General features: G+C 43.3%; 1 protein-coding gene across 2 annotated transcripts in view; it reads right to left on the bottom strand.

The window, feature by feature from the left end:
* The window catches only part of LOC126418977 (probable G-protein coupled receptor Mth-like 1), a 382,615-nt gene that overhangs the window by 43,625 nt on the left and 311,497 nt on the right, over positions 1-27,493 (bottom strand). For both annotated transcript variants that reach the window (XM_050086023.1, XM_050086024.1), the window contains exons 7-8: positions 26,261-26,448; positions 7,294-7,483 (exon numbers count right to left, since the gene is read on the bottom strand). In XM_050086023.1, the coding sequence (XP_049941980.1) occupies positions 7,294-7,483; positions 26,261-26,448 (378 nt within the window). The remainder of the gene's footprint in view (positions 1-7,293; positions 7,484-26,260; positions 26,449-27,493) is intronic.

The raw sequence follows: 27,493 nt of genomic DNA, 5'->3' as shown, positions 1-27,493 counted from the left end.
ATAATGTAAGGGAATATATCGTTGATGATAAGTTCTCCTATGTTTACAGTTCTCTACAATAAACTGCTGGAAGAATGCACTTTACTGATACAAATGAATTACAACTTACCTAGATAATCTTATAATGCATGTCTATTTTAAGAAAACATAAATTATCTGTGACACTACTGCGCCTGTGTCGGCATGAGTTAATGAGATACTATTCACTCTGGAGTTCGAAGAAGTCTGTGTTTATTTGCTGCCGTGTGTCATACTCAAGTAGTCTGAAAATGCGGAGTTTTATAAATGAGATTGTGTATTCACAAAAACCAACAACATTTTTGGCACAAGCGAAAAGACGCACTATGGAATGTGCAATATCAACAATTTTTTGGCCCATACACTATGGTGTACTGGAAGTAGCGCCCCGAGTTTTGATGGAGAATTTTACTTAAGATTTACTTATTTATGTGGCTGCTCGTAACTCTGTCATAAAACAGGTATAAATCTGGTCTCCAGTAAGACTGGAACCGCGTGCCAAAGCAGCCTTCAGTTTACATCTGCCTCAGAGCTAGCAAAGACCTGTGGCATCTGTCTCTGCCTTATTGACGAGGAGGATACATTGCGAAGTAGAAGACGAGATTAGTTGCAATATCGGTGTACGAAGACGTCCCTGGACTCAAAACCGTAAATTTATGACTTTGTATCACTCATTAAGTGGAAACCATTCACATTATTCAGTGGAAATGACAAGAAAATATCAAGTAAATTTGGCAGCATAATTCCATGACATCCAGGGCGGAACTTGATGATCACACAATTGCCAAACATATTGTGCGTTTTTACCACGTTTCAGTTACATTACCAGCAGAAGCATAAGTTTCCCAGCCGATCTGTTCCTTGAGTCAGCTCGGAAGCGAACACAGCAATCTTAAAGATAGAGCTGCCAGGTCTAGAATACCAAAAGTGGTTTTATTCTCACTTCTGTAATTAGTTTAGAGTCTACCTCATATCTACTAAAAGTACTCAGATGCACCGGCTGCAAATTAAATATCGTAAATCACTATCTGTCACAGTTAGTTTTGTTTTCCTGTTATAAGCACAATGAAAACTGAAAAGCTCATTCACCAGACACGATACGCATTTTTGGAGAATCTCCAAAGTTACACTCCTGGAAATGGAAAAAAGAACACATTGACACCGGTGTGTCAGACCCACCATACTTGCTCCGGACACTGCGAGAGGGCTGTACAAGCAATGATCACACGCACGGCACAGCGGACACACCAGGAACCGCGGTGTTGGCCGTCGAATGGCGCTAGCTGCGCAGCATTTGTGCACCGCCGCCGTCAGTGTCAGCCAGTTTGCCGTGGCATACGGAGCTCCATCGCAGTCTTTAACACTGGTAGCATGCCGCGACAGCGTGGACGTGAACCGTATGTGCAGTTGACGGACTTTGAGCGAGGGCGTATAGTGGGCATGCGGGAGGCCGGGTGGACGTACCGCCGAATTGCTCAACACGTGGGGCGTGAGGTCTCCACAGTACATCGATGTTGTCGCCAGTGGTCGGCGGAAGGTGCACGTGCCCATCGACCTGGGACCGGACCGCAGCGACGCACGGATGCACGCCAAGACCGTAGGATCCTACGCAGTGCCGTAGGGGACCGCACCGCCACTTCCCAGCAAATTAGGGACACTGTTGCTCCTGGGGTATCGGCGAGGACCATTCGCAACCGTCTCCATGCAGCTGGGCTACGGTCCCGCACACCGTTAGGCCGTCTTCCGCTTACGCCCCAACATCGTGCAGCCCGCCTCCAGTGGTGTCGCGACAGGCGTGAATGGAGGGACGAATGGAGACGTGTCGTCTTCAGCGATGAGAGTCGCTTCTGCCTTGGTGCCAATGATGGTCGTATGCGTGTTTGGCGCCGTGCAGGTGAGCGCCACAATCAGGACTGCATACGACCGAGGCACACAGGGCCAACACCCGGCATCATGGTGTGGGGAGCGATCTCCTACACTGGCCGTTCACCACTGGTGATCGTCGAGGGGACACTGAATAGTGCACGGTACATCCAAACCGTCATCGAACCCATCGTTCTACCATTCCTAGACCGGCAAGGGAACTTGCTGTTCCAACAGGACAATGCACGTCCGCATGTATCCCGTGCCACCCAACGTGCTCTAGAAGGTGTAAGTCAACTACCCTGGCCAGCAAGATCTCCGGATCTGTCCCCCATTGAGCATGTTTGGGACTGGATGAAGCGTCGTCTCACGCGGTCTGCACGTCCAGCACGAACGCTGGTCCAACTGAGGCGCCAGGTGGAAATGGCATGGCAAGCCGTTCCACAGGACTACATCCAGCATCTCTACGATCGTCTCCATGGGAGAATAGCTGCCTGCATTGCTGCGAAAGGTGGATATACACTGTACTAGTGCCGACATTGTGCATGCTCTGTTGCCTGTGTCTATGTGCCTGTGGTTCCGTCAGTGTGATCATGTGATGTATCTGACCCCAGGAATGTCTCAATAAAGTTTCCCCTTCCTGGGACAATGAATTCACGGTGTTCTTATTTCTATTTCCAGGAGTGTATATTGCAAACATTTTGAATAGGATCATATCCTTTTTACAGTTATAGACTTAGAAAATGTTTTTCTTTTTTCAATGGTGGTATCATCAAAAGAGGCACACATATGAAGAGACAACAACACAACATTCATTGCTAAACATGAACATCCACAGGGAGACTTCGTAAGGTACGAAAGACAAAGTTCCATTTAAAGAACGGCTACTGTGCAGGAAACCATACACAATGACTGAAGAAGTAGGCTCAGAAAGTTGTCGATAGTGAAACCACTGAAGGGCGTGCTCAGTGCACGTTCTACTCCAGTTTCTGCCAAAAGCAGTTGTTATCAGAACGCGGAACAAATAATATAAAACGCTGACAGTAATGTCTAGTATAACGCATCCTTAAACAATTCTGTCATTTAATCTGTAAATATCGAAAGAACGAAAAGCATCATTTACTCGTTATGATTGCAATAAATTCCTACTGATGCCTTGTCAATAAAAGAGAAAAGCGCTTATCTGGAAGAACTTTTCAAGTTGCAGTACGTTTGAGACAGAGAGAACCTGAAATAACTACTGGTTCAGCAAGCTAAGATAGGCGCTGTGGCTCTATACAGCGCCTCGCAATCAGCACTGAGTGTTATTAATTTAGCTCCTGACATTTTGATATGAAAGATGCCTCTAGACCACCACAATACGAAAATTGACGAGTGGTAATTAGACGGCACAGATGGTTAGACGGTTCTAGAACTTGCGGAGACTATCCAAACACTGTTGTTTCATGACACAAAACTACCGCTATTTTATCTTAACAGTGGTCGCTGTTAGCCGGATTACAGCAGGTATGTGAATCAGAGTGCAGCAGTCTCTATTTAGTCAAATAATTAATGGTTAGTATATTTCACAACAGTGGAAGTAGGGTTACAGATCGCTGATTATTTGACTAACTGTAACATATAGAACCTGCGTAGTGATTGTCATTCCAGTTGCATAGCGGGCGGTAATATTTGCTTTGCACTTATCTGCAGTATTAATGCAACAGTGAACTCTGTTGTCATTTTTGTATCTCATGAGTTGACGATTACGTTCCTTAATTCAGATTATTCAAATTGATGCCTAATGCAAGAGACGTCGGTGCCAGCTTGATTTTGCAAGTAGCGGTGAATGTTTTAACTGTATTGTGAACAGTTGTTAACCTGTCACGTAATATGTAAAAGTATTATTTGTGAAATGGGGTGCATAAAGATTCATTCTTACCTGTTCTGTGACAAAGCTACAAGCAGCCACATTTAAAATAAATAAGAAAATCTTAAGTAAATCTCTCCATCAAAAGTTGGCTCGCTTCTTCCAGTACCCCACAGTGTAAGGGCGAAAAATTGTAGATACTGCACACTTGATAATGTCTCTTACCATTTCTGCTCACATTTTTCTTTTAGAGTACACAATCTTATTTATGAAATGCTACATTTCCATACTACGTAGGTATGACACGTGACAGCATGTAAACATACACCATTTCAAATTCCAGAGTAAGAAATATCTTACAAACTCATACCGATATAGGCACATTCATGTTGCAAATACTTAATGTTTTCTTAAATTAGACGTGCATTACAAGGTTGTAGTTGTACGTTAATTCATTTATGTTAGTACACTAGATAAGTGGCATTTTTCCAGTAGATTATTGAACACAACAATAAACATAAGAGGGAAAATTATCATCAATAGTATATTCTCCCACTTTATCTGAAACCGTCTGACAATGCTTAAGTAGTTCACCGATGTCATCCCTGTAGAAACCTACTGGTTCTGAGTTATTATTGTCGTCAAGCCAGATTTGAAGTGGGTTCACTTGTTAGATAGGGAGTGGGAAAGGTAAACATTTGATGGGAAAAGGTTATAAGAAGAAGTGTATGAGAGATGATTCCCAAACAATATACTGGATAGCATTGTTTGGCAAATCAGTACAGTGTGTTATCGTGTAGCAGCAACACTTGATGCAGTTTTGAGACGCTACAAAATATTATTTTCACACTGTCGTCTTTTTTAGGGCTCAGCCATTAATTTACTTTTAAGATGTCAACATATAATTTGTCATCAGAAACAGCACTGCACAGGAATGCTTAGTGAGTCAACTGTTGATGTACAACCAAAAATACAGTGAGAGTCAGCCCTTCTGATTTCTGTTGCTCTGAATTAGAGCATGCAATACTCTTACATCCGACATGTCAACCTTATGTACTGAATGCAAATGTCACAGAAAAGTTAAAAGATAACAGTTACTAAAATATGTTAATTATCGAGGCTTCCTGAATACGGAAAATTATACATGCCAGAACGATCTTTTTGAAACAAGAAAATTCTTTTCTGACGTGAGTTGCCCATAGGCTCTTGTCCTCCACACAATATGAATGATTCGATCTACCTCTGTTGCCAGAGAACGAGTGGAAAACAACGCCTCCTCCAGAAGTTCCACATCCTACATTGTTTCCAGATCGTGCAGATGGCCGGTCTTATAGTTGTGACAGGTGCGCAGTTTCCTTGGTGCACTATGTGAACAAGTCGGAATCAGTCTTTGCAGTGGCTGGCTGGCTCCCAGGTTTTAGGGTAAGACTGTACCATGTCTATGCCCTATCTAAGTTCTAACAGTTAGTCACTATCCGTGAACATCATGCACTCTTCTTTGCTTTCCACACCCATTTACCTTTCCTCTAGATTCTTCTGCATCTCATCAAGTCCCCACCCCTCCTCGCCTTTAATGGACACCACATGTCCTGCACTAACTGAAAACTAGACAATGACCTCATTATTTCTACTGTGATCACCAGTTCTGATGTGCAGCCATGCCTTTACCAGCACATCCCACTGTCCTGACATCTACACACACTCCATATCCTATTCCAAAGAAATTTCAATCAACTCCCTCTATGAGACATTGAAATTCGCCCTGATACTGATCCTTCCTATCGGTTATAACACCTTCCCACCTATCCCACTCCACACTAGGGATCCCTTCTATCTCTTCCCTCCTAATCTCTCCCCATTCCTTCTCTTCATGATACCATGGACCTGCTCAGCTGCCAGACTCCTCCCCACTTTCCGTCTTTCCACTTTACACACCAACACCTATCTTCACCTCCATAGCTGGTTCCCAACGGACCCACAACATTTTTTATCCAGTTCCCTCCCCAATTCCTTTTTCTCATTGCAGGTCCTCCAGTATTTTTGGTGAAGTTTTTTTAAAAGATCGACAGGATTTGCGCCATGTGTTTTCAGTATATATATTTGTTTTTATCTTTTAGTTCATAGACTTTAAGTTAAACAACAAAGGAAATCACTAGCTTTAATGTTTTATGTAAAGCCTACAGAATTCATGCTTCTGTAGATTTTAAAGACATATCTATAGTGTTCACTTTTTAATCAAATTTGTTTCGTTTTCGGACCTGTGGCTGTGTGAAGTGCAGTAAAATTAACGTCATTGGAAAACATTCATTATGTTTTCCACGGGCATGGATGTGTCCTTAGGTTAGTTAGGTTTAAGTAGTTCTAAGTCTAGGAGACTGATGACCTCTGATGTCAAGCCCCATAGTGCTTAGAGCCATTTGAACCAATTTTTTTATGTTTTCTGGAATACTGTGTGCACTAAGAACCAACCAACGGATACTATTCACTGCTAGTAACACAGCAAAATCTATCTTATAATGTGAATAATTATCGCCTAACTCAGTGCTTGCATGTTCTGATCACATATCTTGCCACAGTTGCACGACTCCCACACAGCTGCAGACAATCAATAAAAGTGTAACATCTGATGATGACTCGCTAGGCGATTCGAAAGCGGTAATGGGATAGTAACAATTGAAGAACGAAACAAAAGGCGACTGGTTGCAGTTATTTCAAGAAAGGTTTATTCATCACAGTCGTAGTGATCGTAATCCATAATGGATGAAAGTTTTACTGGTCATTTATGTTTTCGTTTCTAATAAAAAATTGGCAAAATAAATACCTGCATAATGCCAGGTTTGTCAGCTAGTATATTTTCATAAATCTGTGGCTGTGGCACCCGATATAAACTACTTATCACCGAAACATGTTTTGTTTTCATTGGATTACAAAATTATCTCCTCAGCAACGAATGATTTCCGAGTTTCGTATCTCACTGTGTTTGCCATCTAGAAGATGATTTTTTTTGGAAATCTGTTAGTACAGTATTTTGCTGTTTCTATCTCCTACAAAATTAACGTAAAACTTGTCGGTAGTCGCACAGAGTGGCTGTGCCGTTAGAAGCGTCATCTCATTGATTGCGCGGCCCCTCCCGCCGGAGGTTCGAGTCCTGCCTCGGGTATGGGTGTGTGTGTTGTTCTTGGCATAAATTAGTTTAATTAGTGTGTAAGTCTAGGGACTGATGACCTCAGAAGTTTGTTCCCATAGGATTTCACACACATTTGAACTTGTCAGTAGTGTAAACCTCCATAATGTGCCCAAGAGTGTGAAAAATCTGTTCTTAATTCCAATTGGGGCTGGAATTAGGTGTTTCCCTTAAATAAATGTAATTTTCGCATCAGGAAACGTTTCCTAGTCGAGAATAAGGAGGCCCAATGCTTCGCGCAGCAGAAGTGGCAACACAGCGCGAGGCAACACTGCCACCACAACTGCCATTGGCGCCCTGCTGGCGGGAGCCGTCCAACCAGCGCTCTGTGAGATGTCGAATACTTTTTAAACGGTACTGTTTGGAGGCGGAAGCTCACCTCTGGCGTTCCTTGCGGTAGATGCTGTGTCCGCTGGACTTGCCGCGGCGGCGCCCGTCCACCATGTTGAGTATCTGCGTCTCCTTGTAAGCAGAGACGATCTTGACGGCGGTGTAGGTGAAGAGGGAGAGGTTCCCCAGCAGCAACACAGCCACCGGCCCGTAGAAGAACAGCAGCGTCGCCTCGCGCCCTGCCACAGCACAGTCATCAGCGTATCTGCGGCTAGTAACACTGCAGTCGTTACGTGTAAAGGTACGAACGTCAGCCTTCAGCGATCAGGAACGCGGTTCTTACACTACTGCACAAAACTTAAGGACGAAAGTAACTTTTACATGATGTGTCACTGCGAAATACGAGGTACGCTCACAAAATAAGTTCCGTTTAGCTATATAAAACAAACGAGTACAGATACAGAAAAAATATTTATTGTAAAAAAATCTACAGCTATTAAACTACTTTTCTACATAGCTCCCGAAATTTTGTAGGCACTTGCCGTAGTGAGGCACAAGTTTATGTATGCCTTCTTCACAGAAGGTTGCCCCCTGTGTATTCAACCATGTGATAACATGTTCTTTCAGCTCTTCATCATCGTCGAAGTCTTGATCTCTAACGACAGATTTTAGGTGTAAGAAGAGATGAAAGTCGCTAGGAGCGACGTCTGGGCTGCACGGAGGATGATCAAATGCGTCCCATTGAAATTCCAATAAGAGTTGTTTGGTCACATTCACCATGTGAGGTCGGGAATTATCGTGGAAAAAAACAACACCTTTTGACAGTAATTTATTTTATTTATTTTTTATTTATTTATTTATTGTTCCGTGGGACCACATTTAGGAGAAGTCTCCATGGTCATGGAACGAGTCAATACATGAAATTATAACACGATTGTAGAAACAGATAAAATGAAATATAAGAAACATATTCAGGCGACAAGTCGTTAGTTTAAATAAAGAAAATCAAGAATGTAACACTGGAATTTGCTTAATTTTTTAGCTCTTCCAGGAGCTCCTCGACAGAATAGAAGGAGTGAGCCATGAGGAAACTCTTCAGTTTAGACTTAAAAGTGTTTGGGCTACTGCTAAGATTTTTGAGTTCTTGTGGTAGCTTATTGAAAATGGATGCAGCAGAATACTGCACTCCTTTCTGCACAAGAGTCAAGGAAGTGCATTCCACATGCAGATTTGATTTCTGCCTAGTATTAACTGAGTGAAAGCTGCTAACTCTTGGGAATAAGCTAATATTGCTAACAACAAACGACATTAAAGAAAATACATACTGTGAGGGCAATGTCAAAATTCCCAGACTATTGAATAGGGGTCGACAAGAGGTTTTCGAACTTACACCATACATAGCTCGAACAGCCCGTTTTTGAGCCAAAAATACCCTTTTTGAATCAGAAGAATTACCCCAAAAAATAATACCATATGACATAAGCGTATGAAAATATGCGAAGTATACTACTTTTCGTGTTGAAATGTCACTTATTTCAGATACTGTTCTAATGGTAAATAAAGCGGCATTTAGTTTCTGAACAAGATCCTGAACATGGGCTTTCCACAACAGCTTACTATCTATCTGTACGCCTAGGAACTTGAACTGTTCCGTCTCGCTTATAACATGCCCATTCTGTCTGATTAAAATGTCAGTTCTTGTTGAATTGTGGGTTAGAAACTGTAAAAACTGAGTCTTACTGTGATTTAGCATCAAATTATTTTCCACAAGCCACGAACTTATATCATGAACTACATTATTTGATAATGTTTCAATATTACACACAAGATCCTTCACTACCAAGGTGGTGTCATTAGCAAACAGAAATATTTTTGAATCACCTGTAATACTAGAAGGCATATCATTTATATAAATAAGAAACAGCAGTGGCCCCAGCACCGACCCTTGGGGAACGCCCCATTTAACAGTGCCCCATTGGGACTGAACATCATTACCACTCTCAATATTGCGGAGGATTACCTTTTTCTTTCTGTTCTTAAAGTAGGAGGCGAACCAATTGTAAGCTACTCCTCTTACTCCATAATGTTCCAACTTCTGCAGTAATATTTTGTGGTCAACACAGTCAAAAGCCTTCGTTAAATCAAAGAAAACACCTAACGTTCGCAACCTTTTATTTAATCCATCCAAAACCTCACAGAGAAAAGAGACTATAGCATTTTCAGTTGTTAAGCCATTTCTAAAACCAAACTGTACATTTGACAGCAAATTATGTGAATTTAAATGCTGCAGTAACCTTGTATATACAACCCTCTCGATAACTTTAGCAAACACCGATGGCATAGAAATAGATCTATAATTGTCAACATTATCCCTGTCTCCCTTTTTATAAAGTGGCTTCACTACCGAGTACTTTAATCGGTCAGGAAACCGACCACTCCTAAAGGAAAAGTTACAGATATGGCTAAGTACTGAGCTAACGTACGTGGAACAATACTTCAGTATTCTGCTAGATACCCCGTCATATCCATGAGAGTTCTTGGTCTTTAGTGATTTAAATCCTCGACGCTTGTTCTGCATTGCACGGCGCAATTTCTTGATGGTCTCGCAGTAACCATGTGCATTGATTGTTTGGCCTTGTGGTAAGAAATCAATCAGCAAAATGCCTTTTCTGTCCCCCAAAAAAAAGATGAAGTGTGCCTCCATTCCACTGATTGCCGTTTTGTTTCCGGGGTGTCGCACGGTACCCAGGTTTCATCCCCCATGACTATCCGCAAAAGAAAACCATCGCCTCCTTCATTGTAACATGTCAAAAACTGAAGTGCACTGCCCATCCGTTGTTTATTGTGTAGTTCAGAAAGAATTTTGGGTACCCAACGTGAGCAAAGTTTTCGAAATTTCAGTTTTTCAGTAGCAATTTTATTATGAGTGATAGTGAGATTTGCGGAACTTCCATATCAAGGGCACTAAGGATAAACTTACGGTTGTGCTTAATCTTCTCTTCAATTGTATGAACCAGTTCATCAGTAACCTCAGATGGGCGTCCACTTCGTTCTTCATCGTGCACTTGATCACGTCCTCCATTGAACAGTCTGACTCATCTTCTAACCATTGAATCACTCATAGCATTTTGTCCATAAACCTCGCAGATTTGCCGATGAATTTCCTTTGTTTAACTTTATTTGCATTTAGAAAACGAATCACAGATATCATTTCGCACGGGGCTGCATTTTCAATTGCGGCTGCATTTTCAATTACGGCTGACATTATAAAGAAGCGCTACAAAGCACACGTCGGCAGGAGTGATCTAAAAATGGTGTAAATGTCTTCTTGAGTCAGAGTAACTGTCGCGCATCCTCGGAACTGCGATCGTAGCGCTGCCGCGGATAGAAATGGAAACGGAACTTACTTTGTGGACGACCCTCGTAACGTAACGATCTTGGACCATACATAGAAGGAACTGCTACAGGGTAATAAGGAAGGTAACTGAAATACAATGAGACGAACCGAAATGATACTTTCGTTGCAAGACAAGAATTACACTGAAGTCACAGGGATTTATGATGAAAAGGTGGGACATCATATTTAATAGGCTGTGTGTTCCCATTGTGGTCACAAGTTTGGTAATGAGTTCTTGTGGTAGGGCGTTCCATGCCTCCATCAAAGAGGTCGAAAACTGCTGGATTGTTGGTGCTGCATGAGGACGTCTCCGCAACGCGTCCCACAAGTGGTCGATGGAATTTAAGCAGGGGGGAGGGGGGGGGGGTGGGAAGGCAGACCAGTCGATTCAGCAAATATCATCTCTTTGGAAGAGCTCATTCGCCTGCGCATTTTGATGCGGTCGCGCTCCGTTGTCGATAAAACTGAAGTCAGTACTGAATGCACCTCATAAAAGTCACACATGGGGAAGCAGTACACTGTCACGATACTGCTGAGAAGTAAGCGTTCTGTGTTCAAAGATTTGGAAATCACAAGTACATGCAATATTACTGTCCTCCACCCTACAACACCTGGACCATCAAAACGATTGTGTTAGACAATATTCCTGGGTGCATTACGTACTTCCATCACTCGCCATATGGGGGTATGTAATGCAGCCAGGAACATTATTGAACATGATCGTTTTGGTGGCCCATATGTTATGGTGTTGGGAGCTACACTACTGGCCATTAAAATTGCTACACCAAGAAGAAATGCAGATGATAAACGGGTATTCATTGGACAAATATGTTGTACTAGAACTGACACGTGATTACATTTTCACGCAGTTTGGGTGCATAGATCCTGAGAAATCAGTACCCAGAACAACCACCTCTGGCCGTAATAGCGGCCTTGATACGCCTGGGCATTGAGTCAAACAGAGCTTGGATCGCGTGTACAGGTACAGCTCCCCATGCAGCTTCAACACGATACCACAATTCATCAAGAGTAGTGACTAGCGTATTGTGACGAGCCAATTGCTCGGCCACCATTGACCAGACGTTTTCAATTGGTGAGAGATCTGGACAATGTGCTGGCCAGGGCAGCAATCGAGCATTCTCTGTATCCAGAAAGGCCCGTAAAGGACCTGCAACATGCAGTCGTGCATTATCCTACTGAAATGTAGGGTTTTGCAGGGATCGAATGAAGGGTAGAGCCACGGGTCGTAACACATCTGTAATGTGACATCCACTGTTCAAAGTGCCGTCAATACGAACAAGAGGTGACCAAGACGTGTAACCAATGGCTCCCCTTACCATCACGGCAGGTGATACGCCAGTATGGCGATGACGAATACCCGCTTCCAATGTGTGTTCACCGCGATGTCGCCAAACACGGATGCGACCATCATGATGCTGTAAACAGAACATGGATTCATCCGAGAAAATGACGTTTTGCCATTCGTGCACCCAGGTTCGTCGTTGAGTACACCATCGCAGGCGCTCCTGTCTGTGATTCAGTGTCAAGGGTAACCGCAGCCATGGTCTCCGAGCTGATAGTCCATGCTGCTGTAAACGTCGTCGAACTGTTCGTGCAGGTGGTTGTTGACTTGCAAACGTCCCCATCTCTTGACTCAGGGATCGAGACGTGGCTGCACGATCCGTTACAGCCATGCGGATAAGATGCCTGTCATCTCGACTGCTAGTGATACTAGGCCGTTGGGACCCAGCACGGCGTTCGGTATTACCCTCCTGAGCGCACCGACTCCATATTCTGCTAACAGTCATTGGATCTCGACCAACGCGAGCAGCAATGTCGCGATACGATAAACCGCAATCGCGATAGGTTAGAACCAGACCTTTATCAAAGTCGGAAACGTGATGGTACGCATTTCTCCTCCTTACGCGAGGCTATACAACAACATTTCACCAGGCAACGCCGGTCAACTGCTGTTTGTGTATGAGAAATCGGTTGGAAAAGCTCTGAAAAGCTGATCATTTGGATATCACAGCATCTTCTTCCTGTCGGTAAAATTTCGCGTCTGTAGCACGTCATCTTCGTGGTGTAGCAATTTTAATGGCCAATAGTGTATGTGGAGGTACTACCCAGCATACTACTCCTAACAGCTATATTATTAATCTGGAAACGAAGTACATACTGATGTAGTGTTGTTCAGTAGACCGTCCTCAGTCACCAATAGAAATATCTGCGCTTATACCCGCTACACCCTGTACACCCGCTACGTTGCAGGTACGCTTCAACAATCCCCTAAAAATGGAAGTTTTTTGATCATCCCTTATACAGCCGCGACTGCTACGGTCGCAGGTTCGAATCCTGCCTCGGGTATGGATGTGTGTGATGTCCTTAGGTTAGTTAGGTTCAAGTAGTTCTAAGTTCTAGGGGACTGATGACCACAGCAGTTAAGTCCCGTAGTGCTCGGAGCCATTTGAACCATTTGAACCTTATACAGCGTGACAAGCCAGATACAAGAAGATGACGACGTAAGAATCTCATATACATCAACAATCAATAAGAGATATTTGCCTTTTTCTCTATTTACTTTTTTATGTTGCTGATGTTAGAGTAACACTCTCTCAAGTACTCAACTATTATTACAATAAAATGTCTGTTTTCGGTGCTTAATATACCGTGTGCATTATTTACGAAATTTACGTTTTTATTACTAATGGATCCCAGGCTTCCAAACAAGACAGCTGGAGGCAGGACCCTGTCCGAGCAAACAATGAATAAGGACGCTATAAAGATTTACAGCTAACTTATAGTTAGCCAAAAAGATTCTGAAATTGAATCGGATCAAACAATTGTCACCGTGGCAGCTAGTCGTCGCTGTGAGGCTGCTGACGATGACGGTGTAGTGGTGGTGTGTGCAAAGAAAGACGATGATGTTCCATCAGTGTCGCCATAACTGGGGCACTCAGCCCTCTGGATCATCACAACATCGTGATCATGAGTCGAGTTCCTTCGTACCGCTGTTACAACATAGGGACAGCCAAGTAACAACTAACGCATCAAATTTCTAATACGGACCCTCCGGCATTAACATCGCACCGAGTTCCCTCGACAAGGGACCAAAAGCGACTCCTCATTAGAAGGGACGAAGTGCTACAACAGGCCATCCTGCTCTTATGAGTCGTAAAAGAAAAAGAGAAAAAGACAAAAATAGAGAAGAGAGAGAGAGAGAGAGAGAGAGAGAGAGGGTCTGGTGCCAATACTCGGAAATCATACATTATTCGCGTATATGTCAATGACGCACCCCTGCCCGCCCGCCCCCCTCCCCACTCGCTCCCCCCTCTCCCATTCATCACGCCACAGAAGGGCTGAAAATGCATAAGCACGCTTTACTACTTCGAATGATGTTCATATTTTGTCGAATGGTTTTGAACGGTTCCTAGTTGTTCCAAACCGTGCACGAGAGCAAAAATAGTGATCGCGTTGCACTTTGAAGGGGTGCGATCACGTTCAGTGGCGAGCCCCCCCTCCCTCGCCCGGCCCCCCGACTCCCACTCCCACCCCCAGTGTTCTCTGAGCAGGGTTAAAATATCAAGGGGTGTCAGCAGTGTCAAACGTTGTCAAGAACGTCCTCCTACTGCTCATCGTAATGAGACTGTCGTTTTCGACTGCGAAACGTGTGGCAATCACTACCCCAAGGAAAGGGGTGGTTTCATTAACGCCGTTAATTCCACCCCCTCAGGCCTTTCCGTGTCGATTCTGAGCGGCGGTGCGTGTGAAATGTTTTCCTTGACCACCCATAAGAAAACCTACGGATCTCAACTCGGATCGTCGCGGTTTTGACCTCCATCGCAGAGAAGGGGTGGAATATCGATAATAGGGGCTGTCACGACCTTCCCATCGTGAACACGTCCACGGTGCCTTTCGGCAGAATTGTGATGAAAGCTGGTGCCAATGCGGCGCCATTAATACACCTGAGACGGTACATGAACATCTGAAGTCTGGCCTTTTTTTCGTATGTTCAACATCTTGAAATTTGAAGCGTCGTCGACGTTGAGGATGACCTTGCAGGATGCCGCCCTTTTGGATCACTACTGAGGAAGATTATAGACACCTTTGAGCCATATTTCAAACTTATACGTGCCAATGGCAGGCAATTACGGGGTTTCGGAGAAGTGATCCTTTAATTTTGTTGCGTAGTGTATATTGATCTCATGCACTGAATGTGTATCTGCGTAATTCGTTTAATAGATATGTTATAATCTTTCTATGGGATTATACGCTATTACAGTGCCTCACGAAACAAACTCTTTTTCTTGGCCGAAGACTTTGGGGCATATAAATCAGCACAATAAGAGACCTGACAAGGTGATTCATTATCTAAATTAATAGATCCTGCAAAAGAGAGATGCTAATTGTTCTCTGAGAAGTTATAAGAAACAAGCAAGATACTAGTTTAAGGATTTAATAATTTTGTAGTCTTCGATTTGTCAGTCTCACAGCGTGTTGAATAAGATCGAGACTGGATCTAGGAATCAAAAATTACCATATACTGATCACGTTTGTAGATTCGCGTTCACTCGGCAGGATGTTCAGTGCGCGACTGTAGTCGCTCACACACCCGTGAGTGACTACTTGTTTCGAAACTGTATCGGTTCTTCCTCGTGCACATCTGAAAAAACGAACCGGGTTCTTCTAGCGACTCGAATAGACGTGACGTCACGAGTGACACATTTATCTTTCCATGCGTCACACAAAGAATCACCGGTGATGAAGAACTTACGACAGGGTATTAATTTCTAGGATTCCATTTCGTGTGTTTATAGCTCTGGGTGTCGCACACGAGTGACGTGTCAGCTATGTGTTTCAGAGGCTCAAAATACATACACTGAGAAACACGGTATGCTATCCATTCCGGTGTATTATAAAAATAGACTGCGAAAATAATTTTAACAGTGGCAACAACTGAAACCTTTGCAACAGAATGAACCGTTATGAAAATAGATATTTATACTCTCTGTGGTGTATAGATTTATTGAAGGTAATAAATGGGTCTCAGTGTGAAAAAATGGGCTTATCGATGTCACATCCCGTACTCAATTTCTTCTCTGAAACCATCATTTGAAAACTGATTACTTTAAATAGATAAATGATTTCCTGTGTTGTTCTGCTCCTTATTTCACAGTTTTTTAGGGCAGTTGTCCATCGGACTGGTTCGACCAATGAAATTTATCTTTATACGAAACATAAACAGAATTCCCTCTGAGCCCTCATCTCGTGGTCGTGCGGTAGCGTTCTCGCTTCCCACGCCCGGGTTCCCGGGTTCGATTCCCGGCGGGGTCAGGAATTTTCTCTGCCTCGTGATGGCTGGGTGTTGTGTGATGTCCTTAGGTTAGTTAGGTTTAAGTAGTTCTAAGTTCTGGGGGACTGATGACCATAGATGTTAAGTCCCATAGTGCTCAGAGCCATTTGAACCATTTTTGAATTCCCTCTGAAAATAAATATGTTAGTAGCTTTAATCCTGCTGTCCAAGTAGGTGAACTTGTAAATGAACGACATACATTGGCAATTTTTCCAAGCAGAGCGAATCTTCTATTGTTTGGCCGGAAGGCTGTGCGGTCATAGAGAATGCTTCAAGGGAGATCTCTTACCTATGTTTGCTGTATACAAAATACTGATCTCAAGACCAAAGTTATGAGATCAGGAATCTAGAGTCGAAAACGCATGCTTCAGGCGCTGCCAGACCTAGAACGCGGAAAAAGTGCGAGAAAGTATTTGAAAACGGAACACTGGGCTGCCTCCCGCGACGTTCTTGGCTGCGGCCGTAGAGTAGAAATGTGTCTGGAGTGAGCATAACGCACTGCATATGTTCTCACCATCATATCGAGAGTGTCAAATGACTTTACTATATAGGCGTTCGTTTTCATTTCATGCTAAAACTGAAACTTTAATATTACGAGGGTCATTCTATAATTAAAGAAACAAATTGGTCTGGAGAAAAAGCATTTATTTTTACAGAACAATTTCTATTTTTCGACATAATCCCCATGACTATTTATGCAGTTGTTCCGACAGGCTACAAGCTTTTTTATTCCGGCTGCAGAGAACTCTTTATCTTGATGTTTGAACCAATTTCCCACAAACTTGTTCACGTCCTCGTTGTCTTGCAACCTCTTCCCACGTAATGCCTCCTTCAGTACACCAAACAAATAGAAATCACTAGGTGCTAAATCAGGACTGTAAGGGGGATGAGGCAGTACTTCCCAGCCCTTTTTGTCGATGATTTCACGTGTTAGTTGTGCAATATGAGGGCGTGCGTTGTCTTGCTGGAGAACGACACCTCTCCTCTGAGATCCAAGACGTCTCCGTCTCATGGCTGGCTTCAAGCAAACCCGAGTAGTATTGGCTGTTCACTGTGTGCCGCTTTTCGAGATAATCACAAAAAACTGGACCCTCAGCATCCCAAAACACCGTCAACATGACTTGAGGCTTGGGTTTTGAATTTTTTCTTGACAGGTGAGTTGGCGTGCTTTGTCTTTTGGTTCTGGCTCATATTAGTGAACCCAAGTTTCATCACAAGTTAAAATTTTGTTGAGGAAGTGCTCACCTTCGCATTCATAACTTTCCTTTAACTCTGTGCACACTCTCAACCTTTTTCCTTGTGTAGCCGCGTCAACTCCTTTGGGACCCATTATGCACATGTTTTGCGGTACTTCAGCTTCTTACAGATAATGTTATGAACTGTACCAGTACTAACTTGAATCTTATCAACTGTCATTTCCACATTCACACAGCGGTCGGCACGAATAATGTCATCAATTCGACTTTCAAGCGAGGGAGTTGAAACTGCCAGAACGGTGTTCGTCAGTTACGGAATCGCAACAATTTTTGAACAGCTCCGCCCACTTGTAAAAATTTGCACGATACATACAACCTTCACCATAAACTTTAGACATTCTACAGTATATATTCACTGGTCTCACGCCTTCAGCAAGTAAAAAACGGATAACAGAACGTTGTTCAAGCAATGTGGACGTTTTTAGCGGACTCTCCATCGTGAAATGTATTTTTGAGGTTATAAACAAAACTATGTTGAGACATAAGGTGATCAGGTTTCATCCCAGTGATGCCAACTTAAAAGCATAAAAGTACCAAACTTGCCCTACAAACCGTTTTTTCCCCACACAAATTTGTCTCTTCAATTATTGAACGACCCTCGTACGTGTATTTTCATTATATCCATTCCGTTGTGGATGAGGAACTGCAGCTTTGATTTAAACTCGCGGTTTACGCACAGGGATTGGACAGAAATAAGGAAACACCGTGAGAAATGCGTGCTTGAACATAAACACAGTCTGTAGGTTGCGCTGTTGTATTTGACCACAGGCGGCACCTGTGCAGTGTCCTCAACACGTTGCAAGTGTCACTCGCGTTGAGAAGTATTTTATGTGTAGTTGTGAGTGCATTGTGGTGGAGCTAAGTGAATTAGAACATATTCAAATTGCTAGTGCTCGTATTGTGGGTGCTTCTGTACCAAAGGTAACCGAAGTGTTTGATTTTTCAAGAGGCACCGAATCGAAGATTTATACCGCATATAGGGAGAGCGGAAAATCATCATCCGGCAAATAACAACGTGGACGAAAGTGTGTGTTGAGTGATTATGACGGACGTTGATTGAGGAGGACGGTGACGAAAAACAAGAGGGTGACAGCTGCAAAAGTCCATGCGGAACCGAATGTTGCACTTGCAAATCCTGACAGCACCACAACAACACGAGTGGAGCACCATCAGCTAGGCATAGCAGGGCGAGCTGGAAATACAAAACCACTCTATCGTGATGCAAATGCCCATCAGAGGAAAATGTGGTGCCGAAGCAGTAAAACCTGATCTATGGAGCAATGGAAGACAGTCATTTGGTCCGTTAAGTCTTGTTGCGCACTCTTACCAACTTCTGAGCACATTTACGTCCCAAGAGGGAAACATGGCGAGGGTTCGGTGATGATTTGGACAGCCATATCGTGGTATTCCATGGGTACTGTACTAGGTTACATTACCGCCAAGGATCATTTGACCATTTTACCTTATCAGGTCCATCTCATGGTATATTTTTTTCCTCAACGGTAATGTTCTGATCCAAGACGACAGATGTCCTGTTCAAACAGTTCGCATCGTCCAGGACTGGGTTTGTGAGCAGCAGGTTGAACTGTCGCATCTTCCCTCCCCACCAGATCCCAAAATTATTGAGCCTTTGTGATCTGCTTTAGACAGAAGGGGACGTGGTCGCTCTCCACCTGCACGATCGTTAGCTCAACTTGCAACTATTTGACAGAAAGACTGGAATGAGATTCCCTTGAAAACCATAAGTGACCCGTATTTATACATTCCGAGATGACTGAAAGCGGTTTTGAATACCAAGGGTTTTCCTACGCAGTATTAGGTACAATAATGTGTTGAATTTTTTCTGTTTCCATATTTATACCGACGCCCTGTAAGGTATAAGCAACTTGTAACTTTTTGAATTTGATACGATTTACTTGTGTTGTACCATTAACCATTTTCAGTAGAGTCCTGGTTCGTCATCAGATGGAGAAGCTACAGGAAGATTATTCACTGGACCACGCACAGCTACGCGCTGCCATCCACTGCTGTGAAAATAACGAAAACTGAGGTATAAGTTGGCCAAGTCTTTAGGAAGCGAAAGATCGTCATGTTTCGAACAATTGCGTCGCTGTGTTTGGTGGTATCCACAACCATTTAACTCCGATAAAGAACTGTGTGAAAGCTGAGGGAAATATACGTTATCGCATGAAATTGTCCTGGATACCAAGACGTAGTGCTATGTAACATTACGATCCATTTCGATAACTTACGCCACAGTTATCGTCATTTTTGCCAACACCACGACTCTAGCGTTTAGCTGCAAGTGACCCAGAGACGAGTCTCTCTGTGACACCTTTATCTGATGATGCGCCTGCAGTGGCTCGAAAACTGATTAATGGACAATAAATCGCATGAAATTCAAAAAGAGACTAGTTGCGTATCACCTACATACACCGCCAATTACAGGTATTTTTCCAACTTTACATATTTCCTTAGGCAAATATAGGTCAGTAGCTGCTGCTCCTATGGATGCAATTCTAAATGTTTGTATATGAAATAAGGAACGGTTGCTTTTCATAGGTAAGTGGCATAATAGTTTAATTATAGCTATTACACAAGTAATATGAAGACACTGTAATGAAGGCCTAATATCTCAGAACTATTTTCTGTAATTCTATGGTTATATATTCACGAGAAGGAAGAGTCTACGAATAATTAGCAAAAGAATGTGAGAAGAAAAATACACATACTGAGTAATCACTTCAGATGCTTTACTGGATTTTCGCTTCAGATTGTTATTTTCACCATTTGATTAACCCAGTTGAAAAACGTTAGGGTATAAGATGCCATTAGCACCATTTTCAGTGATTCTTCTTTTTTACTATCACATTGATCTTTCACCTAATGTATAACACTGTAGTCTAACTTAAATTTTACAAGTCACATCTTTAAACTAAGTCATTTTATTTATACGCAAGAATGTCTGAACAAGAGAATGAAATGTATTGTATTATGTTGGTTGACTTCATTGAACATTTGTTCAACTGTTTTATCTATTTCATGTGATATTTATTCTACATTGGAGAAGATATTTATACCTAATTTGCGCAACGCAGATACCATAAAAGTTATACAATTACTCTGTGCTTGTCTCTAAACAAGAGAAAACCGAATAAAGAAGAATCGAAAAAAATGGGCAAACGTCTACCTATATATACTACGAGGGTTGACTGAAAAGTAATGCCTCCACCTTCGTAACTCTTCAACAGTTGGCAGCATTGGTATGCGGCAGGTACTGGCTTGTTCCGTAGCCTCTTCTCTACAGCTCCAGTTGGCTGGAAGCCTTAGCATTGAACGGTTGTGTTGCTACTGTATAAAGTATGAAGCCCTGCGCAGACGGTCGGTTAATGCGATTTAAGCAAAGTGCAGTCATTAAATTCTTGGCAGCAGAAGGTGTCATACCAAAGGAGATTAGTCAGAGAATGAAATCAGTTTATGGTGATTTTGTTGATGTGAGTACTGTGCATCGCTGGGCGAGTATGTATAAATATGTTGAGGCGGGGACATCTGACCTGCGTGACATACAAAAAGTTGAGCGTCCTGTGCCAGCAACCATCGAGTTTCACAAGCAAAATGTTGACAGATTGATTTATTAAAATATTCCCATCCAGACAAAATTAACGAAGGTGGATCATTACTTTTCATTCAACCCTCGTATAAACTCTTCCCCCCTCTCCTGTGTCAAGACGAGGCAAATGCAAGGGTAACGGTTTGTTAATCGTCAGCAGTTCAAATGTAAGGCAAATAATGATATCCGTTAAGGCAGTGGCAGCAAGGACTGGGAGAGGAAGTCTAGTGTCACTCAGTGTGTACCCCTTGGGGCCTGTTGAAGAGGCTGTTCCGGCAACTACTAGGAAAAGGGTGCAACCGACTATAGGTTGTGGTGCACGTTGGAACAAACGGTGCCTATCATCTGGGCTCCGAGGTCATACTTGGATCATTCCAGTGACTGGAAGCGAAGGTTGGGAAGACCAGTCTTGCATAAGCAATTTCATCGAGGTTCACGACTTGCAGCATTGTCCCATGAACTGATCGGGGCTGCTGGTTGTTAGTCGAATGGAAGGATTGAACCAGAGACTTTGAATGCTCTGCGACAAGCTAGGCTAGCTACTCAGGTAGCTTACAGTGTGTGGGGAGCACACAAGGGCGGGACATGAACTTAAAGCCAAATCCTATCAACCACCGGACTCGTCTCCAAACTTCAGAGAAAATCTTAGTTCGCTAGCAAGTAAGTTCCCGTGTCATACTGTCATTACTGGAGGAGACAATATTAGTCCAAAATCAATAGCGAAATTTGCACTATTTTAAGTGGTTCGCATGACAAGACGTTCTGCGATGCATAAGTAAATGAAGTAAATGAGTTCTCTGAAAACTACATAGAACAATTTTTTCGGAAGCGCACTCATAATGGAATTATGCTGTATCTAAAACAACAAATAAACCTAACATTTTTGAAGACTTAATAGAATCTGGTAGCAGTGAAAATGAGGCAGTTGTAGCAACAATGATTTCTGAAGTACAAAGAGCCACTAACACAAGTTGAAAGATTTATACTTTCATCAAAGTGCATAAAGAGGCAATCATATCGCACCTCAGTAACGAATTCGAAACGTTTAGCTCTGGAGAAGGGCATGTAGAAGAACTGCCCTCAGAATAATAGTGGACCACGTAGCTATCCATCACAATGGGAGAAACTCTTCACGGTATACAATCAGTGTAAGGAAACTACTAAAGAAACATAGACTACTGTATAATAGTTGTAAAACGAAGCTTACGGCTAGAGATCAGGAGATGCTAAACGAAACGCATTTGGTTGTTAAGAGGGAAGTTCGTGAAGCCTTCAGTGTCTACCGTACCACAATATTAATGAAGAATGTCTCACAAAAGCAAAAGCAATTCTACTCACACGTAAAGGCTGTTGGTGGTAACAAAGTTAGTGTCCAGATATTCATGGACCAGACAGGAACTGAAACTGAGTGTAGCAAAGCGAAAACAGAAAGGCTGAGCTCTGTTTTCAAATGTTTCTGTACAAATGAAAATTCAGGCGTACTACTCCAATTTAATTCTCGCCTGACTGTAAAGATGTGTGACATAAATATTAATACCAAAGGCGTCTCGAAGCAGCTGAAATCGCTAAAACTGAAGAAAGCCCCTGGGCCTGATGGAATCCCATCAGATTCTATACCGCATTTTCTATACAACTAGCCCTTCTTTTAGCTATAGTCCACCATAGCTCCTCGAACAGAAAACCAAGCCAATAATTGGCAGAAACCATAGGACACACTGTTTACAGGGAGGATAGCAGAAACGATCCACAAAACTACCATCCAATATCTTTAACACCCATTTGTTGTAGAATCTTGAAACATATTCTAAGCTCAGACATAATGAGGTATCTCGAACACAATTATCTTTTCCGCGCCAACCAACATGGATTCCGAAAACATAGGTCAATTGAAACCCAACTCGCACTTTTCTGACATGACTTACTGAAAGCTTTGGATCAAGGCAGTCATGTGGATGCAGTCTTTCTCGATTTACGTAAATTATTTGACTCAATACCGCACCTGCGATTATTATCAAAAATATGAACATATATGATGTTGTTGTTGTTGTGGTCTTCAGTCCTGAGACTGGTTTGATACAGCTCTCCATGCTACTCTATCCTGTGCAAGCTTTTTCATCTCCCAGTACCTACTGCAACCTACATCCTTCTGAATCTGCTTAGTGTATTCATCTCTTGGTCTCCCTCTACGATTTTTACCCTCCACGCTGCCCTCCAATACTAAATTGGTGATCCCTTGATGCCTCAGAACATGTCCTATCAACCGATCCCTTCTTCTTGTCAAGTTGTGCCACAAACTCCTCTTCTCCCCAATCCTGTTCAGTACCTCCTCATTAGTTATGTGATCTACCCATCTAATCTTCAGCATTCTTCTGTAGCACCACATTTCGAAAGCTTCTATTCTCTTCTTGTCCAAACTATTTATCGTCCATGTTTCACTTCCATACATGGCTACACTCCATACAAATACTTTCAGAAATGACTTCCTGACACTTAAATCAATACTGGATGTTAACAAATTCCTCTTCTTCAGAAACGCTTTCCTTGCCATTGCCAGCCTACATTTTATATCCTCTCTACTTCGACCATCATCAGTTATTTTGCTCCCCAAATAGCAAAACTCCTTTACTACTTTAAGTGCCTCATTTCCTAATCTAATTCCCTCAGCATCACCCGACTTAATTAGACTACATTCCATTATCCTTGTTTTGCTTTTGTTGATGTTCATCTTATATCCTCCTTTCAAGACACTGTCCATTCCATTCAACTGCTCTTCCAAGTCCTTTGCTGTCTGTGACAGAATTACAATGTCATCGGCGAACCTCAAAGTTTTTATTTCTTCTCCATGAATTTTAATACCTACTCCGATTTTTTCTTTTGTTTCCTTCACTGCTTGCTCAATATACAGATTGAACAACATCGGGGAGAGGCTACAACCCTGTCTTACTCCCTTCCCAACCACTGCTTCCCTTTCATGTCCCTCGACTCTTATAACTGCCATCTAGTTTCTGTACAAATTGTAAATAGCCTTTCGCTCCCTGTATTTTACCCCTGCCACCTTTAGAATTTGAAAGAGAGTATTCCAGTCAACATTGTCAAAAGCTTTCTCTAAGTCTACAAATGCTAGAAATGTAGGTTTGCCTTTCCTTAATCTTTCTTCCAAGATAAGTCGTAAGGTCAGTATTGCCTCACGTGTTCCAGTGTTTCTACGGAATCCAAACTGATCTTCCCCGAGGTTGGCTTCTACTAGTTTTTCCATTCGTCTGTAAAGAATTCGTGTTAGTATTTTGCAGCTGTGACTTATTAAGCTGATAGTTCGGTAATTTTCACATCTGTCAACACCTGCTTTCTTTGAGATTGGAATTATTATATTCTTCTTGAAGTCTGAGGGTATTTCGCCTGTTTCATACATCTTGCTCACCAGATGGTAGAGTTTTGTCAGGACTGGCTCTCCCACGGCCGTCAGTAGTTCCAATGGAATATTGTCTACTCCGGGGGCCTTGTTTCGACTCAGGTCTTTCAGTGCTCTGTCAAACTCTTCACGCAGTATCATATCTCCCATTTCATCTTCATCTACATCCTCTTCCATTTCCATAATATTGTCCTCAAGTACATCGCCCTTGTATAGACCCTCTATATACTCCTTCCACCTTTCTGCTTTAAGAGAAATTTGTCGCTTGGCTGGGGCTTTTTTAACTGGGAGGACGCAGTATATCATCTTGAATGGCGTGTCATCGACGGACTTAGAAGTAACTTCACGTGTGCCATAGATAAATGTATTGGGGCCCTTTCCGCTAAGGTTGTAATTTAATGATCTAGCAGACAATATTAATAGTAATCTTAAATTTACACGTATGATGCGGTTACCTATAACGAAGTATTATCTGGAAAAATCCGCTCATGTATTCAATCAGATCTTGACATGATATGAAAGTTGCGCAAATATTGGCAATTTGTTTTAAATGTCCAAAAATGTAAAATTGTGCACTTCAGGAAAATAAAAAGTAGTATCCTGTGACTAAAGTATCAACGAGCTACCGCCGGATTTGGTCAACTCATACTAACACCTGGCTGTAACGCTTTGCAGGGATGTGAAATGGAACGATCGTTTCGCTCCGTCATGGGTAAAACAGGTGGCAGATTTCGGTTTATTGGTATGTTACTAAGGAAATGAAATAAGTGGACACAGGAGTTTACTTGCACATCATTCGTGGGATCCAGCCTCGAATACTGCTCAAGTGCGTGTGATCCTTATAAAATAACAGGGAATACTGAACGTACACAGAGAAGAACAGCACGAATGGGTTACCTATTTGTTTGATCTGTGGAAGAGTTTCACAGAGGTGATGAAAAAACTGAACTAGAAAGGCACCTGAAAATAGAGGCAAGCAGTTCCGCGGAAGCGTAATTTGAAAGTTTCTAAAATCGGCTTTAAATGACGACTCTATAACAATATTTCCTAACCCGGGGCTAATTACTACCTTAGGGGTAAAAACAAAAGTGTTCACCTGTGTTCCGGGCACTAAACTAAATTACAGTTATCACTATTTTGTGGGGCTGTAATACTGAATACATGGATTACCAGTAATTACATTTCTTTCAAATACGTTGGTTCACGCGTGAGACAATGTAGTGGAGGTTGTAGCTTGTGAAACGAATGTACAAACGTCATCTACATGACATAGTCCATTCACTACAGACATACTTTGTACCACGCGCCTATGACAATAAAATTAAGACTATACTTCATATATGCTTAAATAGCTCATGAAAACGTCTTCCGTAAATTGTTAGTAGTTCCCGCTATAGTTGAGAAACAGCTTCGTGATCCACCTCGCAACTATAAAGTATGTAATCGACTGCACAAGAATTACCATATAATGGCTACTACACTGCTGTAGGGCCAACACTGCATTATTATTATTATTATTAATATAAATTTCTGTCAGCTGAGAAATAAGGAGTCCAACAATCAAGTGATTTACAAGCAGTAGGCCCAAGTACACTGCATACGTTTTAACTTGGTGGATTTTAAATGGGGGTGTAGTGTACGAAAATTAAACATCATTCATCTTTCTTCATTTTAAATATAAAAGTAATCAAAGAAAACTGTTTATCATTATAAAGTTTACTTATGCGCTACTGTTAATGACTAAGGTGGGAGGGGTGGGGAGGGGGAGTGGGGAGGGGGTAGCAGCTAATATCTGATTGTACTCTGGAGTAATGGACGCAGAAAGGATGGGAACCACTGCTCTACGACAATGCTACAATCCCCTACTTATTATTCTGTGGGGCTCGTGAGTACGAGATTATATTAATTACAACACACATAGGGGCGGTTAACCCGTCATTCGTTCCGCTCTCCATACGTGAACAGAACAGGATGTGGATGTACGGACTCACCCCTGAACCAGCAGCGCACGGCGCCGAAGTCTGGCTTCAGCTTGGCGCCCTTGGGCACGGAGTCGGAGAACTCGACGGCAGCGGTGGCCGCGCACACGAGGGCGGCGCCGCCCCACGCGTAGGCGGAGAACCACCAGAAGCGCCGTCGGTCGCCGTCCCAGGCGCCGCCCTGCAGCGAACGCAGCCCACTGCAACACCGCAACACCGCGCCATCAGCGCCTCCGCCGGGACACCTGTCGCTAAACAACTGGACCAATAATACCAACACTTGACACCGCATCGATACCTCGATAACAGAGGCAGCTCGCACTTAAAGGATCCAAGACACAGTCGCCCCGATAGATGTACACCCCTCTGCAAAACTTTAGGACGAGATAGATAAAGTACCATGACATACACTCCTGGAAATGGAAAAAAGAACACATTGACACTGGTGTGTCAGACCCACCATACTTGCTCCGGCCACTGCGAGAGGGCTGTACAAGCAATGATCACACGCACGGCACAGCGGACACACCAAGAACCGCGGTGTTGGCCGTCGAACGGCGCTAGCTGCGCAGCATTTGTGCCCCGCCGCCGTCAGTGTCAGCCAGTTTGCCGTGGCATACGGAGCTCCATCGCAGTCTTTAACACTGGTAGCATGCCGCGACAGCGTGGACGTGAACCGTATGTGCAGTTGACGGACTTTGAGCGGGGGCGTATAGTGGGCATGCGGGAGGCCGGGTGGACGTACCGCCGAATTGCTCAACACGTGGGGCGTGAGGTCTCCACAGTACATCGATGTTGTCGCCAGTGGTCGGCGGAAGGTGCACGTGCCCGTCGACCTGGGACCGGACCGCAGCGACGCACGGATGCACGCCAAGACCGTAGGATCCTACGCAGTGCCGTAGGGGACCGCACCGCCACTTCCCAGCAAATTAGGGACACTGTTGCTCCTGGGGTATCGGCGAGGACCATTCGCAACCGTCTCCATAAAGCTGGGCTACGGTCCCGCACACCGTTAGGCCGTCTTCCGCTCACGCCCCAACATCGTGCAGCCCGCCTCCAGTGGTGTCGCGACAGGCGTGAATGGAGGGACGAATGGAGACGTGTCGTCTTCAGCGATGAGAGTCGCTTCTGCCTTGGTGCCAATGATGGTCGTATGCGTGTTTGGCGCCGTGCAGGTGAGCGCCACAATCAGGACTGCATACGACCGAGGCACACAGGGCCAACACCCGGCATCATGGTGTGGGG

This window comes from Schistocerca serialis, chromosome 9 (genome assembly GCF_023864345.2).
Source record: "Schistocerca serialis cubense isolate TAMUIC-IGC-003099 chromosome 9, iqSchSeri2.2, whole genome shotgun sequence".
Classification (NCBI taxonomy): Eukaryota; Metazoa; Arthropoda; class Insecta; order Orthoptera; family Acrididae; genus Schistocerca; species Schistocerca serialis.
Note: the sequence above shows the minus strand (reverse complement) of the source record. Positions and strands in the feature narration are given on the sequence as shown.